Source organism: Guillardia theta, assembly GCF_000315625.1.
Source record: "Guillardia theta CCMP2712 unplaced genomic scaffold GUITHscaffold_225, whole genome shotgun sequence".
NCBI classification, from domain to species: Eukaryota; class Cryptophyceae; order Pyrenomonadales; family Geminigeraceae; genus Guillardia; species Guillardia theta.
Window position 1 is genome coordinate 55,380 of NW_005434451.1, and position 9,377 is coordinate 64,756.

Here is a 9,377-nt window from a genome sequence, read left to right on the forward strand (position 1 = left end):
AGAAGGAGGAGGAGGAGGAGGGGGAGGAGAAGAAGGAGGAGGAGGAAGAGGATCATAGTGTAAACAAAAGAAAGCAAGGAGACAAAACATTGGAAGGTCAGAGAACTGGGAAGAGGAGGGGGAAGGAGGAGGAGGAAGAGGAGGAAGGAGTCAGACAGACGATGATGGGAGACAACCACCTGGCCATCCATTGGTAGGCAGGAACGAATTGATTGTAAGGGTAGGGAGCAGAATCTGTCCAGATGTCCGCGATCTCGCACAAGAACTTGCCGGGGTAAAGCTCGTCCAGGGCCCCCTGAATGGCCTTCGCAGACGCCTTGTGGCCCCCTCCAGTGTCAGAGAGGAGGAAAAGAACTCGCTTCCTCCCGTCCCGCCGGGGAGGAACAAGCTCTGCGTTGGCGTCTGCGAGGAAGAGCGGGAAGGAGGAGGAGGGGAGGACCCTGACAACCTGATCCCGTTCCACACGCCGAACCCGGTGAGCGAGGAGAGGATGGAACGAGGAATCTGTGCTGTCCTCTTGAAGAATCCTCGGGGCAGCACGAAGCCACTGGGGTTGAAGCCGAAGAGCTTCATGTAGGGTTGGCATGCCCGACCACGAGCAAGAGGAGAGGAGGAGGAGGAGGAGGAGGAGGAGGAGGAGGAGGCAAGGGAGGAGGATAACTCGCTCAGACTAAACTTTCTCCACTTGCCATCCTTGGCACTCCAAAGGATCAGGTCGGCGGCTCCTCCGATGAAGGCCAGCTCCTCCGCCCTCACGTCTCTCACGCTCTCTCCCTCAGCATGCTCTAGCGAGACTCTCCCGCACCCCCTCCTCTCGCCTCCTTCCACATGCTTCGCAGGCAGCAAGGAGCTCTGGTAACCGGAGGCAGCAGGAGGGAAAGAGGCTAGCTCCTGCACAGCACTGACGATGGAAGGAGAGCCACACCAGAAGGCAGAGAGGAGAAGAAAGAGGAGGGAAGTGGAGTGCAGACGAGGATTCATACTGCAGCCCCTGACAGCAAGACCTACACGCGCAAGTAAGTACATCATAGAAGATTGGCAGGCCGTGGGAAAGGCGGGAAGAAGTTACTTTGCATGCTCCCTCCTCACACATTGTAGTTGAGCAGAACATACAATTATAGCTCGAGCGACCGATCGACCCATCCCATCCTTCCTCTAACTTTCCGCCTTCCATGTTCGACTCGGTCATTCTATCCTCCTCGCTCCCCACTGGACTTGAAATCTTGGAAGCAATAGTCGATTCAAACTCAGAAACATAATGTTTTGAAGCCTCTTCCTCCTGACCAACCTCTTCCTCCACTTATTCCATAACGAATCCACCTTGCATGCCCCATCTAGATACTGCTGCTACGTCTCCTGCTGCCGATACTGTAGACGCAATACGGATTCTTGACTGGGACCTTCCTGCTCTCATCCTATATAACCTGAGATGATACATTCACGATCCCTGCTCATCTCCCTCCTCCTCTTGCTCTTGCTTTCCTCCTGCTTTTCCTCCTCCCCCCCTCCCTCCTGCTCCTGCTCCTGCTCCTGCTCCTGCTCCTGCTCCTGCTCCTGCTCCTGCTCCTGCTCCTGCTGCTCCTGCTTATGTTCCTCCTCCTCCTCGTCTTCGTCGTCGTCCTCCTCCTCGTCCTTCTCGTCCTCCTGCTCCTCCTCCTCTTGATCCGCACTCTCCCCTACATCCGCCATTACTGACGGAGGCCACGCCTTTTTAAAACTAAATTAAATGGCAGCGCTTCAATATTAAATATATGTTAAACTTTATAAAATGTTTTGGATAATGAAGTATATTTTTAGAGTCTGGGTTTGCTCTAGAGAGTTTTGATGCCATGGTACTGTTTAATAAACATATTTTAACAAAGATCATGAATATCTCAACGCTTCGTTGCATTATATTGAGTTGTTTATACTTATCGATTTTACTATACAATAATATTTTGTATTGTATCCACATCCCCACTCGTGTCCAACAGGACCCACACCAGGACCCACCCCCTGAATTGCTTTGGAAGCACCCTCCAGTACCACCCCACCCCCAAATTTGTCATATCTTCGCCTAAGTTGACATACTCTGCACCAAAGACTTGAAGATATGCTTCTCAGTTTGAACTTATTATCGCAAAAATATTGAAACTATTTTAAAACTGGATATGCAGGGTGGGTAGGTAACAGTTACAACCTCACTTTTGCAACACGTATGGAAAAGAGGGGTGGTGTCGAATATGGTACAATATGTACCCGTCCTTTTCATATGAAAATAATGGGTACTTAATTAGAGAGGGTGATATTGGTGGGGTATGGATGACAATGAGACATGGTGGTACATGGAAAGGGTCTCGGAGCAGGGGTGGGGGTACATTCAAGATGGAATGAGGTGGTAGGTGGTGTATTTGAAGGGGTTATTCACCGTTACTGAGAAGGGATGAGGGGTAGGTACTTCAGAGATTGCGAATTTTCTGGGGGTGGTACCGTGGTAGGGGTGGTGGAACGAGGGGTGGGGGACACCGATGTGGACGGAACGGCAAAAATGAGGGCATGGGCGCGAAGGAGAAGAGGAGGAGGAGGAGGAGGAGGAGGAGGAGGAGGAAGAGAACGAGAGAGACCAGCAAGACGTACAGTGTAAAACTGACAGTTGTCATGGTATCCATCGGAAGGAAAGAGCAGCAGTGATTCAGGAATGGAAGGTTTGTTCAGTAGCTACGAATGCAGCTGTAGGCGAAGAGAAGAAGAGGGAGGAGTGGAGGAGGAGAAGAGGAGAGGGTATGAATGTCCGCAGAAAACGAAAATAATGCATTTTAGAGAGTGATCATGATGGTCAAGGAGAGTTGATGTAGATAGGTCCCTCAACATCAAAACTTGTCAAATCGAGATTTGATGACAGGAGACCAGATGTCCACGGCATCCCTGACTGTGCTCGCAGTGGTCTTGCAGAACTTTGAAAGCGACCTCACTTGTTTCCACGACTGTCATGTCGTCGTCGCCTAGCAGCCCCATCCTCCTGCTCCGGCTGGAGCGAGCGGAGTATGACAACGTTCAGCTGAAGCGAATGCTGGAAGCGGCGCAAGAAGAGCTCAGGCTCAAGTCAGAGCGAGTGGAACTTCTGCAGCACAACCTCGTTGCAAGCCGATCGAGAGAGCAGCTGTCGTCGGGCTCCATGAAGTCGATCGAGGGCGCGTTGCACAAGGCTAAGCAGGAGCAGCAGAATGCGATGCAGGAACGAGACGAGTTGCTGGTGTACCTTGAGAGATTGAACTCTGTAAGCTCCGCTTGCTCCTCCTTCTCCTCCTCTTGACCTGTTACTCCTCTTCCTCCTCTTGACCTGTTACTCCTCCCCCTCCTGCATCCAAGCCTTGCAGCTCGTTTTTGTGATGCAGCATGTGGACAATCGTTCCCTCCCTCCCTGCCTCCACATCCTGATTTTCACTTCGCTTCCTGACGTGTCCGGGTGATGCAGATGCAAGTGAAGAAGAGCATGAGCTTGCAGGAGTGCTTCACTAACCGAAGGTCCACCTGCGCGTCTTGTGTAGGGCGTGGGCGTCTCTAACGCAAGTTGCAGGAGGTTGTCGACACTGAGGTCTGCCCTCGAGCACATGGCTGAATACCACCGGAGAAATCAATTCTTCAACAAAGTCCGACACAACTTCCTGACTCGAAGGAGAATGTTTCTGTGAGTGACCCGATCCCCTCCCTCTTTTGGCCCGATCCCCTCCCCTCTCCTTCTCCCTCGCCTGCCGTCTCCCTCTTGTCCCCTCTGCTCCGTTTCCTGCTCTCCCATCGCTTCCGTCTCCTCCTCCAGCGCACTTGTTCTTCACAACCTCGGTCTCGTGCTCCCTGTTCTTCTCCCGTTGCGCTTCATAGCAGTGCATCCTTTACCTCACCATCTCCCACAGGGCTCGATCGGCGCTTGACACTCTGGCCGAAGGAGTCGTGCGAGAAAGAAAGCTGTCACAGCTTCACCAGTCCTGCCATCACCATAGAATGAGGGCAGCGTTGCTGGCATGGAAGGATGTGGAGCCTGAGCGAGGTAACCTGCTCCTCCTATGCCGCCCCTTGGCTGACCACTTTTCTCCTTAGCCTCCTCCCTCAAGATCCGGATCGCTCCTGAAGTGCAATCGGCAGATCCTGTGCCGTCGGAATCATTCGCAAGGCAAGAGGAGGAGGAGGAGAAGGGGAGAGGAGGAGGAGGAGGAGGAGGAGGAGGAGTAGGTGGTCTTGGGATGCTGATAGTGCAGAACAGGAGCTTCGGCCTGGTAACGGACAAGAGCGGAAGCTTCCTCTTTGCTACCAAATTTCTTGGAGAAGGGACGAGTGCAGCTGCAGCTAAGGAGAGGAAAGGCCCAGCTGCAGCCCAGGAGCGTCCTGGCACGGACAAGGAGACGAAGGGAAAGCTGCGTCCACCTCAACCTGCTGTACTGGCGAACTCACCGATGAAGAGGTGGGTGGATGATTGAGAGGAGGAGGAGGGGGAGGGAGGAGTGAGGAGGAGGGAGAAATATGATTACAGGGTCGTGCTGTGAAAGCTGAATGACGGTTGTCTTGGCCAGTTGTGGAGCGAACGACCCAGACCTGGTGCCGAGGGCTCACTCAGAGTACTCTTGGAGGAAGAGCCAGGTGAAGCAAACGTCCTTCAGTCAGGTAAGAGGCAGTAGATGCGTATCATATGGCGCTGAAGGTGATCTACCACCAGCTGTTTGGCTCCCTCCGGTTTATCTGAAACCAAGAGAATGATCGCAAGGTCTCTCGTGTAATGACTAACCTAAGGAATGTTCGTGTATTATCTGTTTGAATGAAAGTTTTGAATGCTGCATCGACAATCTACAATGCATCTACAAATCATGAAGAATCCCTTCACAACACATGGACCTCAGTAAGACACAGAGAGCGAACGGAGTTCAGTGGTTCTGGAAGTTTATTTCAACTATATTCAATCATCTACATCAGCAGCGTCTCAGCACAACCTTGCAGCACAGAAAAATCGCTCCCACCTGTTTACTTCTTCTTGAGGACGGAGAGGGTGCTGGCGAGAACCTTGGCAGCCTCGGCCTCAGGGCAGAACACCTTGACGGACTTGACGCGGACCAACATCTCATCGTCCTGGTCGCCAGTCTTGCCGCCCTTGTACTCCTGCGGATACAGTAAGTGAGCTGAAAATGGAGAAAGGAGGAGAGAATGGACGAATAGGGGTCAACAGAGGTTGGCGGTTGGCGGGAGCGAGCGAAAGTGAGGTGCGGAGGGAAGGATGGAGAATACGACTAGGACAAGGAAAACATGACCGGGAGAGCAGAGATGAGGAGGAGAGGGAAAAGAGAAAGAGAGAATGAGGGGGAAGGAAAAAAGAGAAAGACAGTCAGGAGCATGCTAGGTTCCTGCCCTACCTTGGGGGCACGGTTGCATCCACGGTGATCGAAGATGGTGACCTCGGGGGCGTAGAAGTTGGCGCGCATGAGAACCTGTAGAACAGTGAGGAGGAGGAGGCGGGGCAGATGTCAAAGCGGTTTACCTGGCCCTTGCCAGCGATCTGAGTTCCGAGGGGGATGGCGTTGGCAGCGGCGGCTCCTCCGAAGACGGCGGCAGCAGCAGCTCCAGCGGTCATGGCCTCACGGCGTTCCATCTGCATGGAGACACCGCCCGCGGGGGAGCGGAGGGCTGGCTGGAGGACCAGTCAGATACATGGAGGGACCGAACGAGTAACAGAGGGCATGACCCTGTTCTGATCATGTTGCCACACCAACCACGAACATCTGCTACGTCTAAACTGATTGGCATGCTCTACTTGCTCCAGATGTTTCATCGTCACCGATAACAACAAGAGGAAATCGCATGACAATGAGACCCAAACTTGTCACTTCTTTCAAACGAGACGAACATGTAAGAAATACTGCTCATTGAGCTTGAACATGATACAACCCGCTCCTCTCTAACGTAGCTGTTCCTTCCATTCTCATGTGAATGACTGGATCAGCTATAGTTTACTTCGAGGGCTGCATCATGTTGTTCTCGAACTTATCTCGCACCCGACAATTCAAGTTGCCCTTGAAAGTCATATCAACTCATCTACCATGCTTTCTTTCTGATCGAAAAGCATAAATGCTCTGTCTCATCAGTTTTCATCAAATTCTCTCCAGTCCTCTGCTACAAAACACGATTCGCTCTGATTTCCCCAACTCTCCTTCGGATCCTGAACTTTTCTGTCTTCTCTACTCTCCACCTCCTCCTGGCCTCAAATCCTGTGATCACACCAGCTGTTGTCCATCCCTATCTCCTCCACGTCTCCACTTTCTTCCTCCTCTCATCCTACCGCGGGGGCGAAGGCGCTGGCGACGGCGATGGTAGCTCCAACAACGGCGGTTCTGAGCATGGCGAGACTGAAACGATTCGCCCCCTCCCTACCCTAAAGAACACGAAAACCTGTCAGGTCACCACCCTACCCCCTCTTTCTCCCCCGTGTACCACTACCCTTACCTACAAAAATACCACCCCACCCATTGTACACATTTCAAATTGAATTCCACCCTCCTTCCAGGACTGGTCATCCGGAATTTGTTTGATTTTCAGGAGGGTGGGTGGTGGGGTAAAATGTTAGGGGTGGGTGACGATTAGAGCTGGCTGATAGGGTTCTTAAACATGGATATAGGGTAGGGTACCAATGATTGTTTCCCGGTGGGTAGGGTACATGAGTCATACCCACGAAGGGGTGGTGCTCCATATTTCTCTATGGACCCCTACCTCAACACTACCCCCCATCAACAATCCACCTACCATCGCACACCCCTTTCAAGACCTCAGATGACCCTACCCACCAACAACATCACCCCCACCCTTGCGATTAATAACCCCACCCCCTTACTTCATATATTTCAGACCGGTATAGTCCCAACTCGACCTTGGTGTCATTAAAATTTCTTCACCCCCCATTCCCTCCCCCAGTACCCACCCTTTGCTCATCCGATTCTCAGGACCCTCCCTCATGCAGAGATTTGAGGGGGTGGTATTCGGGACAGTAGTGACCTGGTCACTAGCCGGTCCCGGCGCCGGGCCCGGTCAATGGCAGTGCCTATCACCAAAGAGTCTGACACTAATTGAATCAGCGCTGAAACTTGCTGCCTCCATTTTCGCTCATTTCATGATGCTGAGGCGGGTCTTTGACCTGTGCCCGCCGAGCGATTCGCACTTTTTATCATGGCAGCGAGCAGGGCAGCGAGGATGCGGAGGGGGGAGAGGGGGGAGGAAGGGGAGTGATGCGTCCTCGGAGTCTTTCGTAGCTACTCACCCACTTCCTGTCACGCATGTGCTGTACCCTCCATCATCCCACCCCTCAAGGATATCACCAACTCGCCCCGTCCTACAACCTTAGTTTCCTTTGCTTCCACCCCTCCCATAATTTACCTACTCTATGCTTTCATCCCGCCGTACTTCAATCCCTCGATGCAGTTACCTCTCTCAATGTTTCGCCCTCTGCTTGTTTCATGTGCAGTCGCAGTCTGTCACAGGAAATGATTCCTAGGAGATTGTTGGAGGGTAGGGGAGTGCAAGACAACGAGACAGAATGAGGCTGAGAGGACGAAGAGGGAGGGAGGGAGGCAGAGAGGAGGAGGTAGAGACAGAGGAAGTTTCGGCTCTGATCGTTGAGCTTGCCAGGGTCGAGACGAGAACATGTCGGAGAGGCCTTCCGCCCCGTTCTTGGACAAGGGAGGAACCATTGTAGCGGCAAGGTAACGGAGCCTCCCTTCTCCAGTGCCGTCTCTTGCTTCTTTCCTTGAGCCCCTGCCCTTGCAGGGTCAGCGACATAGCAGGAGGAGGGCTGCAGCCGTACCCGCCGGGAGGAGAGGTGAGGGAGAAATGGGCCCTGTGCTCTATCGCTGATATGATGCAGTACCTTGCCAAGGCTGATGAGACGCCGACCAAGATAGCAAAGATGTTTGGAGTCGATCCCTTCCGACTGGTAGCTCTACTCGCTATGTTACCTCGTGATAGCTCTACTCGCTATGTCACCTCGTGATAGCTCTACTCGCTATGTCACCTTCTGTTGTGTTACCTCGTGCTAGCCTGATGGTCTTGAGAACAGGTGAAGTTGAACCAAGGAAGGTACCCGGATTTGATCTCGACGTCCAAGTTGAGGTCAAACACTCTCATTACCCTCCCGCAGAAGGACTGGAGGTAGCAGAGAGCATGCGTTGTTGTGCTCGTCGGGGAGTGACGAAGAGTGCGGGGAAGGTGGATGCTCACGAGGGTCCTGAGCAAGAGCAAGAACGAGAAGAAGAAGAAGGTGGGATATATGACTTGTTGGATGTTGAGGAGGAGGCGAGGAGGGTTGATGGGACTTTCCTGTTTCCTCCAGGTGTACACCGTGCAGGACATTGAGCCTGATGCTCATGCGCCGGATCATTTCACCATCTTCGAGAGTGTGGAGAGCAAACGAATACAGGTTTGCAAGCTGATGGCTGCCTCTTTATTCTTCTTTCTGTCGTGTCTTCCTCCTCCTCCTCCTCCTCCTCCTCCTCACTCATCCTCCTCCTCCTCCTCCTCACTCATCCTCCTCCTCCTCCTCCTCCTCCTCCTCCTCCTCCTCCTCCTCCTCCTCCTCCTCCTCCTCCGTCCTCCTCACTCATCCTCCTCCTCCTCCTCCTCCTCCTCCTCCTCCCTCTTCCTGTCGCATATGGGTGACCAGTCTTATCTCAGGACTATCCCCAACTCAACAACACATATGAGCCAGGTCATAGAAAGTCTTCATCGAGACATCACATCTGACGCGTGTAAACGATCAGGGGAGGTGGTGTGCGCTTTGTATCCTGTTGTATCCGAACAAGTCGAGGCCTGGTGAGTTTGGTGTTGAAGCAAACGAGTCCTCCTCCCCTCCCCTCCCTCCCTCTCCTCCTCCCCTTCTGCTCTTCCTCTTCTCCCTCCCTCCCTCTCCTCCTTTCCCACCCTCCTCGCCCTCGCTCCGTCCCTCTCTCCCACCCCGCCCTTTCTCCTCCCCTCTTTTCCCTCTCCCTTACTTCCCCTTCTCTTCCCTTCCCTCCTCGATGCCCTTCTTTTCTCCCTCCCCTCTCTCTCTCTTTCTGAGCGATGCTCCTGTGTTGATGTTATGAGGTTTTGGGACTGCATCCTCACTTTGCTTGTTGATGTTTTTCATTCCAACTCTCTTGACCTCTGTCACCTTGTATAACTATGGTTTCTCCGATGATTGTCTTGTCTTATATCATCGCATTGATTCTTCTTGTCTTTGTTTGCCATCTCGCCTTATGCTCTCTTCACAATCTCCGACAGGGACAACTCGCACTGGCTGACTGTCTTCTATCCCGGTGAGCTCCTCCTCCTCCTCCTCCTCCTCCTCCTCCTCCTCCTCCTCCTCCTCCTCCTCCTCCTCCTCCTCCTCC

The 9,377-nt window shown here is 52.9% G+C and overlaps 3 protein-coding genes across 3 annotated transcripts; 2 read left to right on the forward strand and 1 right to left on the reverse strand.

Annotated features, from left to right (window-relative positions):
* Positions 1–2,918: 2,918 nt before the first annotated feature.
* On the forward strand, positions 2,919–4,805 carry GUITHDRAFT_156320 (hypothetical protein). The gene is made up of 8 exons (XM_005819412.1): positions 2,919–3,256; positions 3,455–3,504; positions 3,557–3,667; positions 3,891–4,024; positions 4,075–4,147; positions 4,238–4,435; positions 4,545–4,635; positions 4,688–4,805. The coding sequence occupies exons 1-8, from the start codon at positions 2,969–2,971 to the stop codon at positions 4,712–4,714; spliced, it is 972 nt and encodes a 323-aa protein (XP_005819469.1). The 5' UTR covers positions 2,919–2,968; the 3' UTR covers positions 4,715–4,805.
* Positions 4,806–4,891: 86 nt separating this feature from the next.
* CPEA2 (phycoerythrin alpha subunit 2) lies at positions 4,892–6,377 on the reverse strand. Its single transcript, XM_005819414.1, has 5 exons — positions 6,299–6,377; positions 5,501–5,650; positions 5,376–5,450; positions 4,986–5,124; positions 4,892–4,932 (listed from the first exon to the last, which is right to left on the reverse strand). The coding sequence occupies exons 1-4, from the start codon at positions 6,356–6,358 to the stop codon at positions 4,990–4,992; spliced, it is 420 nt and encodes a 139-aa protein (XP_005819471.1). The 5' UTR covers positions 6,359–6,377; the 3' UTR covers positions 4,892–4,932; positions 4,986–4,989.
* A 1,276-nt stretch (positions 6,378–7,653) lies between these two features.
* On the forward strand, positions 7,654–9,302 carry GUITHDRAFT_148603 (hypothetical protein; the record flags this gene model as incomplete). The annotated part of the gene is made up of 8 exons (XM_005819413.1): positions 7,654–7,712; positions 7,777–7,828; positions 7,874–7,942; positions 8,066–8,157; positions 8,215–8,266; positions 8,339–8,425; positions 8,669–8,817; positions 9,268–9,302. Coding segments are annotated over 8 exons (595 nt in total), but the record flags the coding sequence as incomplete, so codon positions are not given.
* Between the last annotated feature and the right edge of the window lie 75 nt (positions 9,303–9,377).

What these genes read in the sequence shown, in the direction of transcription:
- GUITHDRAFT_156320 (XM_005819412.1), top strand. Translation starts at nt 2,969, where the DNA reads ATGTCGTCGTCGCCTAGCAGCCCCATCCTCCTGCTCCGGCTGGAGCGA. An exon ending in ACTCGAAGGAGAATGTTTCT is followed by an intron (nt 3,668 to 3,890) that starts GTGAGTGACCCG and finishes CATCTCCCACAG; the next exon opens with GGCTCGATCGGCGCTTGACA. An exon ending in CCGTCGGAATCATTCGCAAG is followed by an intron (nt 4,148 to 4,237) that starts GCAAGAGGAGGA and finishes AGTGCAGAACAG; the next exon opens with GAGCTTCGGCCTGGTAACGG.
- CPEA2 (XM_005819414.1), bottom strand. Translation starts at nt 6,358, where the DNA reads ATGCTCAGAACCGCCGTTGTTGGAGCTACCATCGCCGTCGCCAGCGCC. An exon ending in CCAGCGCCTTCGCCCCCGCG is followed by an intron (nt 5,651 to 6,298) that starts GTAGGATGAGAG and finishes CTGGTCCTCCAG; the next exon opens with CCAGCCCTCCGCTCCCCCGC. An exon ending in GATGCAACCGTGCCCCCAAG is followed by an intron (nt 5,125 to 5,375) that starts GTAGGGCAGGAA and finishes CTGTATCCGCAG; the next exon opens with GAGTACAAGGGCGGCAAGAC.